General features: G+C 58.3%; 1 protein-coding gene across 1 annotated transcript; it reads right to left on the bottom strand.

Moving 5' to 3' along the window:
* Positions 1-4,770: 4,770 nt before the first annotated feature.
* BESB_011360 (uncharacterized protein) lies at positions 4,771-20,282 on the bottom strand (the record flags this gene model as incomplete). The annotated part of the gene is made up of 19 exons (XM_029359890.1): positions 4,771-4,813; positions 5,240-5,344; positions 5,732-5,896; positions 6,273-6,486; positions 6,920-7,161; positions 7,571-7,700; positions 8,221-8,299; positions 8,659-8,871; positions 9,349-10,175; positions 10,478-11,000; positions 11,846-12,044; positions 12,585-13,142; positions 13,507-13,644; positions 14,101-14,234; positions 14,663-15,112; positions 15,814-16,665; positions 17,043-17,599; positions 17,807-18,871; positions 19,517-20,282. The coding sequence occupies 19 exons, from the start codon at positions 20,280-20,282 to the stop codon at positions 4,771-4,773; spliced, it is 7,260 nt and encodes a 2,419-aa protein (XP_029222803.1).
* Between the last annotated feature and the right edge of the window lie 2,397 nt (positions 20,283-22,679).

A 22,679-nucleotide genomic window follows, 5' to 3' on the forward strand; every position in this document is an offset into this window, starting at 1 on the left:
GGCATATATCTCTCCATCGCGGGGGGGACGAAGATATTGAAGTGCTGCTGAGTTGCAAGCTGTGGCGGAGGTGGTTGGGGTTGTGGCTGCACAGGCGTGCTAGCGGCTCTCATAGGTTGGTAAAAGTGGAAATACGTTCGGTTCGCATCTTGTCCATCGCCGTAGTTCGGGCCGGCTTCGATGCTCCCAGCCTCGCAGCAGTCCTTGACAGCGTGCCTTCCAAAAACGAGGGGCGCTCCAGACTCCTGTGAGGGCCTGCCCCCGCTACGGGCGGTAACTGGTGAGTCCGGCAGAGAGTAATCAGCGTATGCATGAACCGAACAAGGACGCGCTCTGTTTGCATGTGAGTGCGTCTCTGTCTTCCACTGACCACGGTCGGGTCGATACCTCAAGGGTACTCTTCGGCGATCTGAATTCCTGCCTTCTGGCTCGCAATAATCCTTGCAATTCCCTTGTCGGTGTGTCTCCATCACCAAGTCATATGACCGGCACGACACGTGTTTTTTTCCGTGACAAGGGACACCCGCACCAGCAAGTATGGGGCCCGTGTGCGCCGATCTGGGGCCGGCGGTTCCGGGTCGGCGTGGCGAGATGGCATCGACATCCGCCTGCATGCGTCTGTCGCAGTGCTCTCGATCGCTGCCGTGTCGATGACGGGCGATTGGCGGTGAAGGAGCCATATCTGTCCTGTGCTGGGCTGGAGCTTGCCCCGCCCTAGAATTTGTCTCAATGCTGTGGTGCGCGCTCCCGGCGCGACGGGCGGAGGAAGAAGGTGCCTGCTGCATCTTCGCAACGGGTACAGAATGACAGCTTTTACGGTTCCCTTGGGACCATTGGGTATACTGCGGAGATTGATGGTCGCGCTGCTCAGGCGTCTTGTGAGCAGATTTGCGCGATCTTGAGCCTGATTGACAGCAACGGGAATGATTGCCCATGCGACCTGACTTGTCGTCCGACGAGACCATGAGAGGCTGTCGCGAGCGAGAACGCCCAGCGCAAGGAAATTGTCGGCTATCATCGACAGTCATACCTGCGTGAGCTGGAGGGCGAGCTGGGTGCGGAGGGTGCGGCCCTCCGTATTGGGGAACGGGAGAAACCCTACTCGGCTCGCCATGAGCCCGGCTTCGGCACGGAGCCCTCGACACGTATTGCCGACGCCGGCGAAACAACGGCATTGTCAAAGAACCTTCACCTCTGGAGACACTGAGGCGGATCTCGTGCGGGCTTACTCGCAAATTATCATAGAGGACCTGTGTATCGGATAGATCACGGAAGTCTATTTTCGCGGGTAGGCATGATGCTCTTGTGGCGCTCTAGCCACGTTGCGAAAACCTCATCCGTTCTAAATGCCTCACACATGACCGAGATAAAAAAAACGAACAGACGTGGCGAGATGGAAGGCAGGCGCACGCGCGCAGTTAGTACGGGAAAAGGCCTTTGGTAAGCGTGCAAGCTCACTCACGAGCCATCGCTACTTTCGCATTCCAATTCAGTCGCCCTGTGCACGAAAACGAATCGCGTCAACTCGACGAGAAATATCTTCGACTGCCAGACGGGACCCAAGTGCAGGACGGCAGGAAAAACCTTGATGATGAAAGGGAATGATGTTTGCTTCCTGAGGGAGGGTTAGGGGCTGCAAGGGGGTCCTCCGGAAAACGTCAGGAGTCTGTGCCTCGCCGACCTTTACACATGAGCGCTACTGTCCGCGAACAGTTTGCACCGATGATTTAGATGGGAATGAAAACATGGCATATAACTCTTTAACACGAGCAACGCGGACGTATCTGAGACGAATATAGACGAACGCTCATCCGGGTCGAAAGCCCCGCCACGGGCCCCATGTAACCAGTGTACCGTTGTGCTCTGTGCTGCATGCTCTACAATGCGTGGGTGAGCCGTTGCACCAGTATGCTGCCAAAATAGGTCTGCCTGATTCAGTGCGGGCCGCTACTAAGATAGCCCCGAAGGTTAGAGATTAATGCACTCCGTCGTCACCCCATCCGCTCCTGCAATGGCGACTTCTAGTCGGGAACGTCTTTACAAGGATGTCATATTGGCCAGAGCGTCGAGGCCACCGATCTCGTGGAAACCAGGTTAGTAACAAAAGTACACAACTTGCAAGTGGTCGACCGTGCTCGGGGTTTTCCGTGCTACAAGACAAGCTTGGGGCTGCTCACAGCGCTGACGCCCACCTGCTGGGACTGGGGGTATTATGTACTTACGGTTGTTTATTCCCCTCTCCCTCCGGAAAACAGTACAGTGCTCCGCGGGCTTTGGTCGACGATCACTACGACTCATGCTCGGGTTCTTTGTCAAGATTTGCGGGACTCCCGCGTGCGGTGCTGAACAAAACCCCCCAGTCGTTGTAATTGTACCGACTACGTATTCTCGCGTTTCCGCGCGTCGAAATTTAATGTGCAAGTCACCAGGGTAGTGCGTGTCTCTCCTTTCGGCTGTCACACGCCGTCAAAAGACAGGGGATGAAGGCCTGACCGGCAGCGGTGCGATCCTCCAGAGCAAAAGGAATAGGTAGTGCCGCTATAGGCTGCAGGCTGCTCGCGTCCAGAGGAGAAATGTCTCAGCACTGGCAAATTCTCCGTGTACGTTCGCACTGTGTGCTCAACAGTCGATCCCGCACCGTCAGGGCCGAAGACCACCTTCTCAAGCAAAGAGGAGTGCCGAGTGAGAAAACGGGGAAGCTGGTGCATTAACTTTTACAGTGTAGCGGCAACTGTTGCATTCGTTGTCGGTCCAGGCGAGTGACAGAGGCTAAGTTGAGTTCTGCCCTGTGCTGGAAGCGACGCGAGTCGTGTTGGCTTCTTGCGACTTCAGGAGTGGAAGGCGCGGGCAGCAGCGACCCATAAGCAGGCACTCATCAGTTCATGTGAATTGAAATCAATTGAGCCGAAGGCGGCAGAGCGATTTGTTGCGAGCCAGCTCAACAGTGAGTGAACATGAATTCGGCTACAACAGTCTTGGCTCACGGTAGGTTCGAGGACCGCCATTCTCTACGTCAGCACCCAGATTCTCTGTAGCTCGAAAAGCCACATGCTCGTGTCAGCAACTCGGTGCCGGCACTCACTCCCGGATAGCGGACGCGGGACCGTTTGCTGAGCAGCTTCCGCTCTCACTCTGTGAGTCGAATGCGAAGTGCTTACGAAATGCTTACCACGCTGCTAATCTGCAAGGGAGGAGGACATGTGCGAGCAAGTGTTATCGAAGAGTCCTGTGCCTCATTTGTGAAAGTGAAACGGCGATGGAGCGACGTTGTGGTTGACGTGCCGCCGCACCACACAACATTGTGCAAGATGTTTTCCTTGCACGCAAGCTCGTCTACAGGGAGCGAACACAAAGGGAGAGCCACCCTCCCCCTTCTCCAACAACGAGTTGCAAGCAGACTCTCGAGTGCGCTGTTTTCGCCGCCTTTTTTAGAGCCAGAAGGTCCTCGCGATCCCCTGCGCAAAGCTGCCCTAATGAAGCCTACCAGGCTCGTGAGGACGCCACGGGGTGCAGCGTCGCCTCGAGAGTGGCCCAAGTCCCAGGGCGGACCGATTCTTGTCACGCACGGCCACGTGCCCGTCAAAACCAAGATTGACTGTAAGTGTGTCGTGCGCCGCGGGAAGCTGCCGCTGCTTCATTCGTTCCCCGCACACATCGAAACCCCGCACGACCCCAAAAGGCGCCTTTCGACAGTTTCAGCAGGCCGCGTCGTCCCTTTCCCTGATGCGACAAGACAGAGCGCCTGCCAAGACAGTCTAGCTGAAAGCGCTCTCGACACTAGTCGCTTTCGCTTTTGCTAACCGTTCCACGCGTCCGAGATTAAACCGCCACCGCGGAACGGTGACTTGACTGGGGATGGGGCGGGAAAGCGTGCCTTGCTGAGGGAAGAAGTTCGAAATCACATGGCAATCCTCACAGTGACACGCCGAGCGCGCCTGGGCGAGGCACCACTAGTAGTGCGAATGATTAACGAACAATACAAGGGCCAAAACAGCGCCCAAGATGTCGGTGCAATCAAGCCTACAAACGAGCGGGAACACGCTGGGTTCTTCTTCAGTCAATCACGTGTGACGCTGGCCTGGAGTCCCCGGCTGCGCCTGACAAAGTGTTCGAAGGGCTTCATTCCGAGAAAACCACTTTCCTGAAGCAGAGCTTTTGATGCAGTCTTATGTGCTGCCGCCATCCTGTGAGATTCCTGCCTGCCTGACTCGGCTACACACACACCTCACACGCTTCCCTCTGACGCCGTTCTTTGCTTCGCATGCAGGCTTGCCCTACAATCCCGGCTACAGCCGCAACATTCTCGGCGGGTATTTCACATCTTGACTGTGTCAACAGCGTTCGCGTCAGCGACGGCCACGCGCAGTGTCGCGGGAGATAAGAGTATGCGGTTCCACGAGAAAACATCGCGTTTACAAAAAGCATCCGTGTTTCTCTGGTCGGGAAACTAGACAACGCTAGGAGGCCGTCCCTCTGAGCAGAAACACGGAACTCGGCAGCGCAAGTCCCCCGCCGCGTGCAAACGCGAAAAGTCACGCATGTGCAGGACCAAGAACAGCGCCTCTTCGAAAGAACTCAGCATGACAACATGACCTGAGCACGACTCTCGGACGCAAGTCGCAAGGAAAGATCTCAGAAAGAGAGTCCCTGGCATGCTCGACGGACATCCACGTCCCCTTAAAATCGTAAAATCGTATCCCTTCGCATTTAAATCCCGCTCTCCCCACCAAAGCTCGTCTTGTCTCAGCGAGCTTCCGCCTCCCCCGGCTTTCATGCGTCCAAGCTGGGCGGCCGGTAGCCGTCGAATTCCTGGCTGAGGAAAGAACCGACGCGACACAGAAGTCACAAAACGCCTTAAGTAAATCTTCACCGCGACGACACAAGGACGGCTACACAAATGCCGGACGGAAACGAACATCCACGCGCGCGCAGGAACCGCTACATAGTCAGGCGCACACTGCGACACACAAACTCACTCACGAGGAATATGCGCACGCGAAATACACCGGCCGCGAGTTTGTCCAATAAGCCACCTAACCCAAAACCGTAAACCGCTGGTGCACGTGGATCAGCTCCCGGCTCCCTGTAGAGGCTAATAGCCGACTACGCATCTAGACACATACGCATATTTGCGCGCCTTTACATGCAAAGAGATTCCTGGTGATGGACGAAGAGGAACTGATACGCGTGGGGCGAAGTTCGAGAGCGCCTTGCTGGCCGGACTCAGGCCGAGTCTCACCTTCGAATGAAGCCGAAACACTTCACGCCGCGCATGCCACCGAATTTCAAATCCTTGAGGCGGAACGAGAAATTGCTAGGAGGCTCTTCGTACTGCTCACCGGCGCTGAGAGCAGCCCAGGACACCACAGAAACGCAGACGCACTCCTCAGGCCTTTCTCCAAATGCACTCTGGTCTCACATCAAGACACGAAGTTCACTCTCATCTCCCCTAATTCCTGGTGCGCTCTCAACAATGTACAGAAAGGCAAGCCCCATGCGGGCTACATCTACTTCGCTATTCTATGACCCACGCACCCTACGTACGGAACCTTGACACTCGCCACACACGCAAATGTATATATATATATACATATGTACGCATATATACATATATATGTATATATATATGGTTGCATGTGGGCATCCACCACACAAGCGCTGTGGTATAGAGCGCTGCCAGAAATATCGACTTCTTCTCGATGATTCTGCGTAATTTGGTTTTGTTTCTTACGCCTTCGCTTCCTCCGCGGCTTTGAGCGCGTCGAGGGCGCGCTGCCACATCTCGAGGTTTCGCTCGCCCTGCGCGACCAACTCAGAGACTGCCGGCAGAAGGTCTGCGAGCGCCCGGAACTGATCCAGGACGACGAAGGAAAGAAATCCGATCTGCGACTGTGTCCTGGGGACGCAAAAGAAAAACAAACACCAACTCGACATTATGCTCCCTCTCCTAATCTCCTGGGCACATTTCAGAGCCTCGAGAAGCACGTATCTGCTACATGAACCTGCTTAAGATACACGTGCGAAAAAAAAGGCACACACTTGCATTAACAAAAAATATAAGGCAGGCAAATTAGCACGGATCTCATGCTCGTCCTCGGTTCAGTGCACTTCACTTTCACTCACACAGACAGACCCATACGACCCTCTGTAACAAGGCAAACTCATACCGAGATACACGGCTATATGTAGCCAAGCACATGCACATACATATAAACATATACGTACATATAGACACGTATATATTAATCTCGCCTGGTGACCTTGCTGCTTACCTTTGCAGCTCGGTTCGCGCGTCCATGAAGACCGACACAGGGAGGCCGAGGCGTTTTTCGAGATCGACCTGCGCGTTGAATTCCTGCGTGACTAGTGAAGCCCATTGCACGTTTCGTCCTCCATTCATGACTGGGTTGCAGATATCCGCGCAGTGAATCAAGCAAGTCACCAGGAGATTCCGGTCGTCTTCGCCTTCCAGCTCATCGCGGTCCGCTGCAGAAGAAATCAGAACACGCGTCACGCGCCTAAAACATGGGGACGAAGGCGCACCAATGTCGAGTCCGAGCGCGCCATGCGAAAGCCAGGTCCCAAATTCTGCTGAGAATTAGAGCTGCACCGTGTCTGTTTCCAACACAGACAGATGCGCTTCGCTCCTCTGCACCACGCCTCCTGTGCGTCCTCGCGAACGCCACCTAGGGCTCGATGCCGAAAGTCAACGCGGCTGTATTCACGTATGTCTGTAAGTGTATATATAACTGCATATATATGTGTATATGTACGTATGTGTATGCGCAGGATTGTCACTCGTAAGCTTCACCCTCCTTTTTGCCTCTAGGCAGTCTGGAAGCGCCTCGTGGGGGGGTTTGTAAGCAGGTCCATTCAGTGAGAAAGAAAGTTTATTCGTGTTCACTGGCCTGCCACGCACTGGTTTTCATCTGCGCGCGGCGCTTCATGGCGTCGTGGTGTTGTCTGAAGAGCTCCATGTCTGTCGAGAAGATCGCCTGAATCACGATTTTCCTCAAATCTGCAAAAGACGGCACGACGCGGTCGTCGCGTTCGTCCACGCGCGCGAGGCTCCCTCCGCCAGCCTTCGCGTCACCCGCAGGCGAAAGCAACTCCAAGGCAACGCGCCGCTCGGCCGCGCCGTACATGTTCAACTCCATCATCCTGAAGACAAAAGCGGCAGCCGGCAGCAGCAGCGCGGCGGAAAAAAACTCTGTGGCCGCTCATGTATTCATCAAGGACGGAGATGCACAACTATACTCGCACACAAGTACATCCGTGTGTATGTCGCACACAGACCTGAAGATAAACATATATAAACATGATTACATATAGATATAGATATACAGATATAGATACATATATATAGGTATATAAACTTGGGTATATATAGATTGCCGGTGAACATGTGCGTCCTGGGGGATGGAGATGCAGCTTCACATAAAAATCTCCGCATGCGCAGTCGGACCAATCTCTCACGAGTGCTGATACACACACAAAAGTACTTTTTACGTATTTAAAATGAGAGAAAGTAAATAGAATTAGTGTGAGAAACAAACGAGAAAGCCCTTACGTTCGCACGGCAAATGCAGCGTGGTGATTCTCGAGGACAGCCTTGTCGTTGTACATGATGGAGAGCGGATGCAGACTCGCGCGGAGAAACGCGTTGTTCACTCCAGGGTGATCTACGTCGTGAGACAGCGCTGAAAAGGCAAAAAAGGGAAGTGCGTCGGGAGTTTCAAAGCAGCGGCGAACGACAACGAACTCCAGCAGCCGAATATATACGAACACAACACCCAAATCTCCACAAAACTCACAAAAATATGCACACATACAGACATGCCTACACACATACACACACGTAGATATACATATACACATATACCTACATGGTATGAGTAGGAGTGAGATCTCCAACGCGCACGCGCCCCATATATAAAACGATTCAGAAATGGCTACAGCCGAGTCGCACGCGACTGTTTGAATGCGTGAGTGCAACGGATAGAGCGGCGAGGTGAAGAAGAGTCCGCCCTTTACAAAGCTTAAACGGCCACTTTATACGCATGCATGTGTTGGACTGTGAGGTGATGCATAGAAGTCGAAACAGCTGCATCCCCGCAGCGAGTGCGCAAGCGATAGACACACTGGGAACCACACTGTGCAATGCATGGCAGAAGGGTAGGCCGGCATATCCTGGGGGAACGCGGAGATGTGAGCATGTACCTGCGAGAAGAATGCCGAGCTGCTCAACGGGGCTGAGGATGTTGGAGCAGCCGCACGTGGTTAGGAACATCCAACAGACCTAAACAATTCACAAAAAGCAGACATGACTGTGCATCTCGCTGTCCTCTGCGTGAGCAGTCTACCCTCACTTCGCTCGCCTCCTCTCGGCAGAAACTAACGCTCGTCCCTCTTCACACAACTATGCTCCCTGCTGAAACAACAAGCATGTATTTGCACGTGTTAATGCATACAAACACGTATATATATATATATATATATATATATATATATATATATATATATATATATATATATATATATATATATAAAGGTAGATATGCACGTATTTATCAGTGCGGCCTCTGTGTTGGAGCGTGGGCTACCGTGGCTCCGGTGTCAGGCTGGGAGGTCAGCTTCCTGTTATTTCTGTTTCTTCACCTGGAAAACGTGGATCGCGTGGTAAAAATTGTGGTACGGATTGTCGGTGTGGTAGCCGTCGCGAATGATCGCGAAGAACTGCCGGAGCTTCTTTTCCTCGCGGCGCTCGAGAAGCTGCAAGTCATCGAGTGCCAGCAAGAAGAAAACTTCCATCTCGTTGCTGCTGCGCCGCCAGACGTCCAAGTCCCACCCGCGGTACTGCGCCAGGATCAGCTGAAAACAGTCACCCACACACGGGTTCCAACGCATACTCATATAAATCTACATAAACGTATTTACATATATATATATATATATATATATCCATATATATACATATATATATATATACAAATGTTCAGAAATAATATAATGCAAGCTTGTACGTAGCTGAGGATGCGGGTATTCCATCTGCAGAAAAACGCCTTCTCCCACTCCGGTCGCTCCACGTGAGTCGGAATAAGCGCCCAAGCGAGACAGGCGTTCGGAAAGCGCACGCGTTCACGCAGGCGTTTATATATATATATATATATATATATATATATATATATATATATATATATATATATATATATATATATATATATATATATATATAGTCAGCTGTGGCACTTGATTAACGAATACATCATTTTTGTTGCTTGGAAGTAAAAAAAATGAGTGTGTGAGGCCGCGTGCGCGTGCCCCCCGAACCGCGTCGACAGCACGTACTTCCTTCCTGATGGCCTTCATGTGCCTCTCGCACTTGTCCAAAGCAGCTGAGAAGACGAGGCTGGGGAGCGACGCCGCGCGCTTCCGCCGCTTCGTTCCTCTGAGGAGTGGGAAGCGATCGTCGCCGGCGGAGTTTCGTCCTCTCTCTGCGATTTTCTCGCTCAGTTTCCTCCGATGGGCGTGCGCGCCGCTGGCGGCGCCGTGGGCTCCTGGGACGCGGTCGAAGGACGCGCCCGAGCCGCCCGTGCCGAGGCTGCCGTCGACCGCGTCGGTACCCTCCGCCCCGTCTCTCGCTCTCTCTCGCCGTCCTTGGTCGTGCGTCTCCGCGCCGCCCCCCGAAGGTGCGGATGACTCGCGGCGCCACTCTCTCCCGCGCCCGCGAGTCTGCGTAGCGTCCCTGGGCTGCACGCCCAGAAACCCAGCGTGGGCGTGGGCACTCGCGTCCTCCGCCCAGTCGCCTTCTTCCTCCTCTTCATCTTCTCGCCAGGAGACGCCGCTGGCCGTCGCGTGTTCGTCCGTAGCCTCGTCGCCCGGGGCCGAGCTCGAGTTGCGCTTGCGCCGCCTGCGCAGGCGCCCGAAGCTCTGCAGCGAGAGGAGCGTCGGCGTCTCGCGCTTCCGGCGGATGCCGGAGGCCAGCAGCGGACTCTCGCCCACCTCCGAGCGCCCGCAGGCCGGCGAGAGCGGCTCCTCCTCGGTGTCCAGCGACGAAAACGACCATGGGAAGGAAAAAGGAAAACCGACGCTGCTCAAAAATCCCCGAGACGGCGAAACCTTGCAAGGCGCCGTGCTGAACCGCTGCAGAGACGCCACCGGCGACAGCTGCTTCGCTGCAAGGGGACAACACAACAAAGAACCCTTGGCGTCACGGCGGAGGGGGTGACACACAGGCACGAAACACCTAAAGGCGACAACAAATGAAAGGTGCTCCCACGAAGACGTTCAGCTCTGAAAGAAAGCGAAAGGGGGAGATGCGGACATGAGGGCGGCAACTTTGCGCACCGCGGGCCGATGCGAGTGGCGCCGCAGGGAAGACAGAAAAACGAGAGAGAAAACAGAACTGAGGTATCTGCAAGCCTTCTTCGTGCTCTGCCTTGCGCGTCTGCCTTCAACCCACGCATGCAAGACTCACTTCGGAAGCCGCCTGTGGCGGCTTCGTCGCGGCTATTCGCGAGGCCCATGACCGTCGACCTTCGCTTCTCTGCGTCGTTGCTGAGTGGATCGTCTTCTGTCTGCTCGCCTTTTCCTCCATTCGCTTGTTCCCCCGCTTCTCGCGCTTCCCGCCTGCGCCAGCTGGGCGCGGCGAGCGCCGTGTACGGGGGCGACACCGGCCGTCTTCGCTCTCGCCCCGCCCGCCCGACAGCTTCCTCGCGTTTCTCCTCGCGCGCGCCGCTTGTCTGCGCCGGTCTCTCCACAGGCGCCTCGCCCGCCTTGCTCGCATCGCCTGTATCGGCAGCGCGGCGCGGCACCGCTGCGGCGTCTTCGCCCCACGACCGGAGGCGCCGCTGTCCCTCCTCCTCGGAGAGCGGCGACGAGGGCGACGAGGAGGGCGAACGTGGCGACCGCCGCCCGGCGGACTCGTCGAGGTCGACCGCCAGGGACTGGGACCGCCTGAGGCGGCGCAGCATCTGCTTCTTGTCTTCCTCCACGATCGTCTGAACGGAGCAGAAGAAGACAGCGCTGAGAGTCCAGTGGGGTCCTCCAGGGCTTGCGGTCTACCTCGAAAACGCAGGCGAACGGACGCGCGGAAGGGCATGCCACGAATCCGCCGCACGTCGCCCTCCACCTTCTGCTCACCACGCAACGTGGCGCAGAACCGCGGGAGGCCCCAGCCGAGCCCGCGCGCGCGCAGACGACACCGAAAAAAACCCCAAACCCTAAACCCTCACCGTCATCCCCCTCCCCCCATCCCTCGTCATGCGACGAGACGGAATTCCCTCAATGCCGCAGCTCGCCGCGCTCCGCGGGCGCCCGATCCAACGCCGCAGCCACGAGCGAAAAGTGAGACGCCTCTCATTCTTATGAATTAAAATTTTTGAAATCTCCAGGAAATAATCGAATCCATTACATTATTTTCAAGAGTCTTCCGAGTTCCTTAAAAAAATTGTTCCGCATTAATGAATAGCTTTTATCCTCTAAAAGGGAAGTAAATATTTAATAATAAAAACAACAGAGTCTTTGATCACTTTATTTGAGTGAACACGATTGGTTTCCCTTCAAAGCATAATTGGAAAGGTGGTATAGAGTCTATTATTAAAAAAGATTTAATTAAACCTTAAAAATTTTATAATTAGTTAGTTTCTTAAATTATTTAAAATTACAACTCGAAAAAGAGTTTTGAGTGTTCGAGAGGCTCTTTTAAATTTTATTTGATATTATCTTTTTTAACTTGCGATTGCCCTCGCCCTGTGCACGGTCGCGCCTCTCCCGGTGCGGCGCCACAGAAGAAGTTACATCCACTTTCACTCGCATAAAACCGTTTGGCGTTCGCTTGCCTCACCTTGATTTCCGCCAGCACGTGGTCTGCGCCTCTGGAAGGCAGGAGCGCAAGAGCGCTGTCTGCCTCGGCGACGACGTAGGACACCATCGTCACCATGGGACGCAGCAGCGTCATCCCTGCGACGCACACGTTGGTCAAGGCGCCTCCGAGCGCGTTCTGAATCTCGCACTGAATGCAGCGCAGGTACACCTCGTCCTCTCTGCAACACAGAAAAAAACGCACGCGAAAACGAGTTTAAAAAAAGGCATTACAGTTCGCGGGGACGCCACGCGGACGCGCACCAATGCTCGCACGCTCCGACGGCCGACGCCGCCTCAAAGTTCCTCTCCTCTCTCAATCTGTCGCCTGCGGTTGTGAAAATGTCTTTTCAGGAGTTTGCCCGCCTCTAGCCATACTCACACATTCCAGAGATGCATGGATGCGCATATAGCTTATCCATATATACGATCATACATATATATATATATATATGCAAAGACAAGTGGGCAGAGGGGGCCTTTACTCTAGACGGATGGGCACGTGTGCGCAAAGAAAACCATCCACAATGAGGGGCTTCCCGGATATCTGATGTGCATGCAGGCGCGCGAAAAAGGGCCGACCAACGCATGAACCGATGCATGCGGGCATGTAGCTCTGCACTGATATCCGCATCGCTGGGAGCGTCGAGCGCCGCAGGGCGAGCTCGGGCGCAAGTCTGCGCGCGAGACATTTGCCAGGAGTTCAGCACTCTGGCGTTTACCTTGTGAACTTATGACAGACTCTGAGTTCGTTCGAGACTGTGAGCGCCTGCAGCAGTTGGTCTGCGTAAGAGAGCTTCTGTCTCTCTGCTGCGTTGCAGAGCGGGCAGGCGCACACGATCGCGTCCCCCGCGCCGCGTCTCGGGTCTGGCCTCTCCCTGCCTTCCCTGCCCCGCAACTCTTCGGCCGCTTCGTCCTCCGCGCCCGCGCGCTCGCCTCGCGCCGCGTCTCCGAATATAACACGGCCGCCGCGGGCCCGGGAGTCGCGGGCCGCTTTCCGCAACGGCGAGACCGCCGGCAGCAGCGGCAGGGACGCAGAGGAAAGGACCCACGCGGAGGGGCGACAGGCCCGCTGCGGCTCCGAGGACGCGCTTGGGGGCGCCGCCTCGCCGGAGGGCTGCGGCGACAAGCCAGGCAGCGAGGACGAGGAGAAGAGGTAGCCCGCCGGCTGGGCATGCCGCGACGCCGACGACGAAAGTGCGCACACCGAGCGATTGACAAGCAGAAGAACTGCCTTCACAAAGCCTTGCGCGTTGAGCAGCGGGACTACCATCGCCGCGCTGGAAAGGCCGACACACACAGCGCACACCTCGCAGCCTGCTTCGACAAAGCGGCCGCGTCTTCGGTAAAGAGATGCAGAGATGCGTCGGAGATCCTCCTTGTATCGGCCTCGCTCGCGAGAGACACGCGTGCACCGAACTGGCTGAGAAGAGTCGTCGCTTCCATGTCTGCAGCTATGAGCCACTCTACAGGAGACCTGTGGAGCCACGGACGCACGCCGAGGAAGCACAAACGCGAAAGGCGCCGCCGGGAGATGATGAGCTGAGAGAACGGGCGATGGAAACCGGCTGCAGAGAGAGAGAGAGGAAAAGCAGAGAGTAGGGCGGTTTCTACACCCTGAAGTGAAGAAGCGCTACTGCTTACCGAGTTTGAATTCCCGCGAGGTCGTCGTATTCTTTGTTCAGGCCAGGCGGAACTTCGTTGCAGATGACGATTCTTCCGCCTTGCCGCGTCGCTTCGCCCAGCAGCGGATGCGAATAGGGTAGGGTGAGGCCACGGGCTCTGCGAGAAAAGAAAGAAAAACGCAGCCAGAGCCTCTCTTCTTGCCTTCTAGAGGCAGCTGACCCAAAAGGAGTAAACCAGAACGAACTCTGAACCCGCGAGGCCGTTCTGCGCGCTGCAGGAAATACTGATGCGTGCCGCAGATGAAGAAGGGCCTATGCATAAATACATACGTGCATACAGACGGACATACATACACATACATACACATACAGACAGACATGCATACATATATATCTAAGTGCATACATGAATTCGCGCTTGCACTGAGGCCCTCGGACGTCCCCGCCGCGAAGCCTGGCATCCACTCAATATGGAGGCAGGCGTTCGCTGTGTTTCCGCGGACAGTCTTTCTTTGAGTGTGCATCTTCTTCTGTGTGCATGCAGTTCTTCCACACACACTGTGTAAATGGCAACGGAGTCCACCGCCGCAAGGCGCCCGCGCAGAGGACGTACTTGAGCGCCCCTCCGAGGCAGACGAACGAGTTGTTTTGCGCATCCACGATGAAGAAGGCCACCTGCTCGACTCTCAAAGTCGTGTGAATCAACGACAGGAACCTCTCCACTTTCTTGATGGGATTCAAAGTCTCCTGCGCATCCACAGAACCCAGCGCAGAAGCCATACACGCCCTCCGCATTCACTTGAGCTCCCTCGCGTAGCCGCGAACACACGAGTGCCTTGGGATTGGCGCGCCAGCACGCACACAACTACAATCGTCCCTTTGGCGATGCGCTCTGCATCTCCGCAAACGTAACTCCATCACAGGGCCCGCGGGAATGCATGGGCGCTCATACGCAGATCTGCGTAAAGCGCCTCCCCTCTACCAGACTGCGCACAGATTCTCCCCGTCGGGCGCGTCACACGACGCCCAAAGTGTCTCCACACTCATCCACACGCTCGCGCATGCCTCATGCGAAGATTCGCCAGGTTCACAGATGTGTACATAGATGAATTCCTTTGCATGCCTCAGCGGAGGCTGGCGTCGGCGCCTGGGGGGGACGGCGGGGAAGCTCGTACCTGGAAGACTGATTTGTGGAGTTCCAGTTGAAGCGCCTTTTTGGTGCGTTCTCTCTCTAGCCACTCGACGTGGAGGACGTTGAGCAGCACTTGCTCAAGGCGATCGCCGAGTTCGTCCAGCAGTCTCTGCTCGCCCTCGAAGGGCGCTGCCGCGGGCTTCACGCAGACGACCAGCCCCATGAGAGCCGCGCCGTCGCGGCTCAGTCGCACGCCGTCCCCGGGCCCCTCGGCTGCGGCAGGCTTCGAGGCGCCCGGCGAGTACGGCGGCGACGCCGAGGCTCTCGCGGGCGTCTCCGCGCCGCGACCGCGCCGGCCTCCAGACTCGCCCAACGGCGCGCCGCCCCGCATGAGCCCGACATTGGCGCCCGACGCAGAGGCCCCCAGCCCGCGCGGAGACGCGCACGGCGAGCGACTATCGAGCGAAGAAGCCCGTGCGGGCGACGCGGGGGTCTGAAGGGCGACGCACAAAACGCACCGCGCGCAAAAACCCTAACCCTAGACACGAAACACGAGAGCGATGAACGATTTTTCCGAGGTCGCTTTGACGACCTTTCTCAACACGTCTGCTGTCCTACGCACGGGCGCACATGCCACGGAAAAAGAGAGATACACCGCACAATACCGACGGGAAGACAGGCGAGAGCGTGGGCACTTGGGACATAATGTCCCCACATCCCTGGATGTGTCTCGTGTGCAACCAAGCACTTTGAATATACGAGTTCAGAAGACCTGGAAATGTCGCAAGAGTGAAGTGCATGCATGGCTGCGCCGCCCTCAAGCGAGTGCCGCCGGTGAACCCGAGACATAAATCGTCCGCTGTGACGCTTTTTTTCGCAAACACGCAGGCGTCGGAAGATCTATCAACCGTCGCAAGTGTATCACTGCGAGCTAAACTACGCAGCGAAACATCGATATTTTTGCTTATCCAGTTTGGTCGAGTGCCTGCACAATGTCTATCTACGTAGGCGGGGGGGAGTCAGTAGGGACTGGACCGCCGCCACGCCCCCCTCTCAAAATCTGTCTATCCAGCAAAAAACGTTTGCTGAGGCGACAGCCTCACGCATGCACCGCTGGGCTGCGACAGAAACGAATCCAGGCGGAGTCACGAGTTGCATGGAACCCAGACTTGTTTGGACTGCGTCTTCACTCACGTGGTTCGCTGCACTCTCGCGGCTGGCGAGAGGCTCGCTGCGGGAGGTTCGCCTGACCCCAGCGAGCCCGGCGCTGCCCGTCGCCCTCGCGTTCCCTCCATTCGCCGCCTCTGCTTCTGCAGGGCTTTGCGCGTTGGAGTCCCTCGACACATCTCTCTTCGCGCCTCGTCCCCCCATCTCCTCCGCGGAATACGACGCGAGCGGCCCGACCGGGGAGCGACCCTTCCCCGCCTCCTTGCCGCTCTCCGCCACCAGCGACGCAGAGACTCTGGCGGACGACGACGACGCGGACGCTGAGAGCGCGTGAGCAGGCTGCCGCGGGGACGGAGCGAGCAGCGCGCGCGCCGAGGGCAGCGAAGACGAGGCGGTGAGCCGCGGCACCACAGGCGTGCGTGGAGAGCCGAAGGCCTTCGGGAGCGAGGCCGAAGACGCCGCGGGCTTGTCGCCGCGCCGACAGAAGAATCCGTCTCCGACAGGCGACGGCCCCCGTCTCCGCTCCGAAGGCAGCGAGTAGTCAATGCGTGACTCCTCCATCAGCTCCCACAGGCGACTGTGCGTGCGGTCGTTCAGCTTTCTGACCAGCAGGCGAAGCGGCGGGGCGACAGGCTGCTCGAAGGCCCGCGACCCCCCAGGGGCCGCGGCGCGGCCCCCGTCCGGCGCCTCGGCGGCCTCCCCCACACAGCTCTCCGGGACAGAAGACGGCGAGTCCGATCCCGCGGGAGACGACGACAGGGACGGAGGAGACGGCGCCGAGCGAGGCGACGCCGAGCGCGCCGACGTCTGACGAGAGAGCGAAGCTACTTCGGCTTGGGACCAGAGGAGGGCGTCCGTCGAGGGGTCGTACAAAACAGCCTGCAAAGAGAGATAAAGCACACGGAGAAAGGGACGACGGTTGATCTACTGTCTGCATCATCCGCCCACCACTCGCACGCAAACCTCACGGAAACGCCGTGCTCGCCGCCCGACAGACGACGCGAGAACTGTCTCCTGCATGTCTCGCGCCGCTCACCACTCGCCGCGCACCCTTCCGAACTCGTGCGCCCTGCTTCACAGCGCAACGCCTAGGCTGCCTCGCAGAGCGAACTGGCGACCGGACTGCGTCGGGTGCAGCGGCTTCTTCTCCCCGCGCCTCGGAATTCGATCACATCAAGTCTGTGTGGAAGCGCGGCAGTCGCGGCCCGGATCTGAACCGTGATCCATGCGAGGCGCATCACGGAATCTCCACGTACCGCGGTTCGGTCTTGCACGCGGTGAAGGAGACTGCCGATGCAGCCTGTGTGCGGCGAGAGGACAAAGCCCTCGCGGCCGTCCATGAGGAGGAAATCCGCGTCCCGCTCGGCGCTGTCTTGCAGGAGGAGGTCGCGGCTGCCTTTCCGCTCTCTCCCCCGCGTCACCTCCGCTTGCAGCCCCCCCTCGCCCTCTTCCTCTTCGCTGGCTCGCGTCGCGCCGTTCACGCTTCGCTGCTGGGCGCGCTTCGCTTCCTCTCTCGCCCGCTCCGCGCCGTGCAGACGAAACACCTGCGTCGACGGTGGCTCCTGCCGCTGACGCTCCATCATCGCGCCCGCCAGCGGCGACGGCGGCAGATGCGAAGCCACGGGAGGCGCAGGCGCGGGAGGCGCAGGCGCGGGAGGCGCAGGCGCGGGAGGCGCAGGCGCGACAGTGGACGCGTGCCGAGTGGAGGGAGGAGACACCAAGCTGTCCAGCGGCGACAGCGTGAAGGACACCGTGTCTGTCGCGCGGCGGTCGTCCACGATGCGCCAGCGCAGAAATTGGTGGAGCTGCTGGACTGAGTAAGCGAGAGGAAACGCAAAAAAGCAGACGCGTCTGCGGGGCTAGAGCAGCGGGAAACAGCAACGAACAGGGCCTCACTCCCACCCCAGCACGAAGGGAGACAGCGAAATGTGCATACAGCCGCCCGATTGTGTTTCTGCTTCAAACGAAACAGCTGCTTGTCCCCCCTGAGAAAAAAAGTATTGCCCGGGGCACGGCCTACCAAGGGTTTCATCGTGCGCCGTCTCTGCTCGAAAGCACGCAGGACCGCTCCATTCGTCTTCGTCGCCTCCCTCGGCATCGAGAAACTCGACTTGATCTCTCGGGTCTTCATCAACTCCCCTGCCGTCTCGCTCGCGGCTCAGTGCTCGCTTCTCCACTGCGGCCTCTTCGACTTGGTGTCTCTTCGGCTCCTCTCGAGCCAGCCGAAACCAGGAATGGAGGCCCGAGGCTCTCAGGCCTTCACCTGCTGGCTGACCTGTCGAGGCTCCCTTCTCCACGTCTTCTTTCCCCCGCTTCAGGTCCCGACCTCTGATCAGACTGAAAAAACTCCTCTTCGTCGCGGCCTTCTCCTCTCGCTGCGCGCCGTCTTCCCCCGGCAAGGCCGCCTCCCTACGCCCCTCCTCCTCGTGTCGCGCCGCCGCTCGTCGCTGCGCGGCCGCGCCCTTCATCTGCTGCTGCAGGACGCCCTCGGCGCTGCCCTCCTCGCGCTGTCTCCGCGCAGAAGCCGAATCCTGCGCCGCTCCACACCTTCCTGCGGCCTCGAGACACTGCGCGGAAGGCACACGAGACGTCGGAGGCGTCAGTGTCGAGGGGGAGGACAAGGAGGGGCGCCCAGGGACGCAAGGCGGAAAGGAGGTCGAGTGCCGTGGCCAGGGCCGCGGCGAGGAGACAGCCGCGCCCCCTGCAGCCCGTCTACTGGGCGACTGCTCCTGGCGGAGACGGCGGTCGCGTCCCTTGAACGCCGTCTCCGTTGCCGCGCGACAGAGCTGCGGCCGCGGCGCGAACGACGAATGAAGAGCGGACGAGACAGCCGCGAGTGCAGAAGCCGCCTGGCGGTCGTCGAACGGAGCCCGAGGTGCCGAGATCGCACGAGGCGGCAAACTCGACAAGGAAGACGAAGGACGAAGGCGGTGAAGAAGAGGCAGTGAAGAAAAACAACAGTAAAGCTCCTCCGTCTCGCGGTCAAATGCGCAGACGAAAGCGAGCGGACACGCCAAACCGGCAGACAAAGTCCCAGACACCGAGCGCCCAAAAGAAAGCATCGAAGGCTCCCTGCTGCAGGCCGCTGAAGACAAGCAGGACGGAAACACGAAACAACGGGTTTTCGAGGCGAGGCGGTGACGAACGCTGGTGATGGCGAACGATTGCTATCGTGGATGCCGCCCTCACATTCTGCTGAAGGGAAGCGAACACCAGGGGCCCAGACGCGCGCAGACTGAAACGGTGACATAAGCCTTCTCATCGCTGGAGGGCGGGCGAGCCACAAAGATCACAGCCCCCCAGATGTACCGGCGAAGCTCGCTCCACTCTTCGCGCGACACGTCGGCAGCGGGACACCCGTCTCACGCCTCCAGAGTCCAGTCGCCGCGCTGTCTGCCGCTAGAAATGCGTTAGAGACAGACAAGACTTTGGGTCATCCACTTTCTTCCAAAGCTCATCTGTGGATAGCCTTTTCTGCAGGACCCTGAGGGGTCTCGAGTCTTTTCTAGTTACCGGGTGTTCCCCACCCCCCCCTCCTCCCGACCCCTCCGCCCTTATCCCCACCCCCGTCAACGTCAGTCGGTCGTCCTCCTCCTCCCCGCATCCTCAGCGGTCGCAGCCGTTCTCACTGCCGCCCCTCGTTCGGTCCAGCACTCAAACAGCGCGAGTCATTTCTCCCCTCTCCCTCACTTCGGTCGGGGAGTGCCTCTGCATGCGCCGCCGAGCTTACCGTCGATCGGCGCGCGGAGAGCATCTGCTTTTTGGCGATCGCACAAGAGCTGCAGCCCCCTCAGCTGCTGGCTAATCTGCTCAAAGAAGGTCATCTCCTCGCGCAGTCCGCGGGGGACTCCTCCGTAGACTGCCGGCCTGTCGTCTAGCTCCCGAGAGCTCAGCGCCGCGAACGGCGGCGAAGAGGCGACAAAGCCGTCCGCTGGGCAGGACTCATTCCAGAGAGGCGCTGGGTAGAGGAGGCGCTCGCCGGCGACCTCGTCTGCGGCCTGCCGGCGCCCGACTGCGCTCCAATGCGATTCGTGCTCACGCTCTGCGTCCTCGCCACTCTGACCGTCCCTCGCTCCTCTGCGAGTGCCCCCGTGGCGCCCGCTCTCTGCAAGAGCTTGGGCAGCCCCGAGGGCTCCTTGCGGGCGAGCGGCCTGCGGCTGCAGAGGAGAGAACGCGGCTGCGTGGTGCGCGTAGGCGGCCGGCGCCCCCCCCCACGAGGCAGACGGCGAGGAGGGCGAGTCGTGCCCAGGCGCTGCGACGCCCAGTCGCCAGGGCGAGGCAGAGAAGAGAGCCGAGGCAGAGGGGGAAGCAGGGGACGAAGAAGCGGTGGGGGGGACTGCAGGAGCCCCCGAGGCCGAGCGAGAAGAGAGGCCGGAGACGGGGTCGTAGTTATCCTCCAAGCGGATCAACGAAGAGCGCCGCCGCCGCGGCGGCAACTCTGCGATGTTGGGGGGACTTTTGCTAGAAGAGAACAAGCTCGACGAGATACAGACCATTTTGTGAGCCGAGAAGGGAGGGAAAGGGCACTCGGGGGCGGGCTAGGGAGTAAGGCGATGCACCCTGTCGCCCAGAGGGAGGAGGCCGTGGCACACACGCAGCCTGGACGCGCCCTTCCCCTTTGGCGCTCCTTGCCTGCGCAGACAGTCCGCTCCGGGGCTTTGGAGCCCACGCATGCAGGCACGAAGGCAGAAGACCGGGAGCCGCATACGCGGCCAGCTCCTTGAAAGCTCAGGGAGAGATCGAGACTGAGAGGCCGCTTGCGCGATCCATGGCTGCCACGCGAAATAGATGGCGCAACGAAAGGTGAGGGGTACGTGTCGTGGGCAAGTCGCTCGCGGCGGGGAGTGTCGGGAGAAGAGATATTTCTGTGTAAATCCAAGCGACAGACCACAGGTACATGCAGTTAGACCGTGCAACCTCCCCAGCACACCGGCACAGACGCGGCGTGCTTCGCGGCGGCCGACGCGACTGCGCAGAAAAGTTAAGAAAAGGCCCTCTCCTCCGCATCCGCGAATTTCCGCCAAGGCAGTCCGCCCTTCTGTAGGTGGAGAGAGGCTGTCTCGTTCGCCCTCTTGCGCAGGGAGCGAGGAAGAGACATAACAACACAGCGCGGAGAAAGGACCGTGTCGACATGCAGCCCTCACAGCGCAGAGCCTGTGCCTTGAACCCTTCAAACCCTTGGGATCCCACGCAGAAAGACAGAAAAGCAACCGGAAGGCAGGACTCTTGCGCAGCGGCACGCAAAAACGGCGGATTCATGAAGCGAAAGTAGCGAAGAGTGCCCACGAGCGTCTGCTTAGTGTGCTGTTGTGGCGCGGGCGCTCGACACGGGCGTTTGACCAAAAGGCGCGGAAATGCGGGATGGGCTAAGGTAACGCAATTTCGTGGAAAGCCACCGCTCTGTCTCTCTTTTTGGGTCCTATTTGAGTCCTGCCACGCCTGCAGAAAACAACCAAGGCGTTTTCGTCCGTGTCGCTGAACGATTCCGCCTCCTGCAAGGTCAACCCTCCGCCTCTCTTGATGCGCCGCGCAACAAGAACAGGCTGCGGAAGGGCAAGCTCAGGCCAGGAGCGAACGAGCGAGGCTACCCTAGCCGCCAACCTTACTCCCCCCTCCCTCCCCCCCCTGCGATGGAAGAGCGCTAAGATTCTCGATCTTCCCGCTTTTTCCGCGTTTTCATCCTCTTAGGTAGCCGTTCGGGCCTGCTGTATGAGGCAGGCCTCAGGTTCCGTAGTTCGTCTCCCGAGCGCGTGTCGTTAGAGGGTGTGATGAGCCTAGTTTGGGTGACAGATGACGCAGGCGGGGCGGCCGTAGAGTGGAAGCGAGTCTGAAGTGAGCACGTTTGCGCTCCTATCTCCTCTCTGCTCCTGCACGCGTGCAACTCTAGCCAGTGCAGCAATTGCCGCGCACACACGTCGGACCTGAAGGCCCCTGTCCAGCCAAAACACGCGAGCGGAGCCCGAACTGCGGGATTCATCCGCATTGAAACGGCAGCAGGCAGCTCGCCTGACCCATGACAAAATGTCGGCAGACGGTGGTGTAACGGAACCCCCGAATATGAAGTGGCGTGTTGCCACAGGGTTCGTGACCTAAACGAGTACGCAGGTCAGGCCAAGCTACATCGAAAAGCCTCGAGTCCGGAGACGCGTCTCTTTAGCCGTCCCGGCAAGAAGGCGCTTGCGAAAGCGTAGGACATTGGCGGGAAGTGCCCTGGTGAAGGATGTAATGAGGCCGCGGCAGTCTCACGTGGAACGATATCTGAAGCTTTTGCTGCTAGCACAGCGGGGTGCTAGACCCTGCGCCTGTCTTATCTGCCTTCAGCGACGACGGAGCTGCCGTGTGCAGTGTGCGTAGACCGCTTGCGCCCAAGTCTTACCAGAGTCTCACGCGGAGGCCACACCACTGCCTACCTCGCAGCGCAGGAAAGGCGCGCACTTTTCGAGTATCGAGGTGTGCTTGTTGCTCATCGGGGGAGCAGATGAAGTGAAATCCAGTCGCGTACTTATGTTGCACAGAAGACCCGGCATTGGATCGTTCTGCGAAATCCGCGAAAAACTGGAAACTCCGTCGGAGCGAGACGGGGACATGGAGCAGAGGACACAGTGCAAGCACGAGCCTGAGCCTCAGGAGCGCCAGAATATCACAGTGACTGCAGTTGGCAGCCCCTCGGAGGGTGTGTCGTCTGCTGCGAAAATGCCTTGTTTTGTAAACGACCAGCTGTCACTATGTATTCTCCTCTGCCACCGGCTTCTAGCGCCCCATCACCCGCATTCTCAGCCTGAAAACCTTGGCGCCGCCGATGGTGAACATGCCAGAAAATATGTGAAGTATGCGCGTATGAACACGCGGGGCTACCCCGCAGTTAGATTGGATATCTTCTAGTGCGCAATTCA

The sequence above is a fragment of the Besnoitia besnoiti genome, chromosome I (assembly GCF_002563875.1).
Source record: "Besnoitia besnoiti strain Bb-Ger1 chromosome I, whole genome shotgun sequence".
NCBI lineage: Eukaryota > Apicomplexa > Conoidasida > Eucoccidiorida > Sarcocystidae > Besnoitia > Besnoitia besnoiti.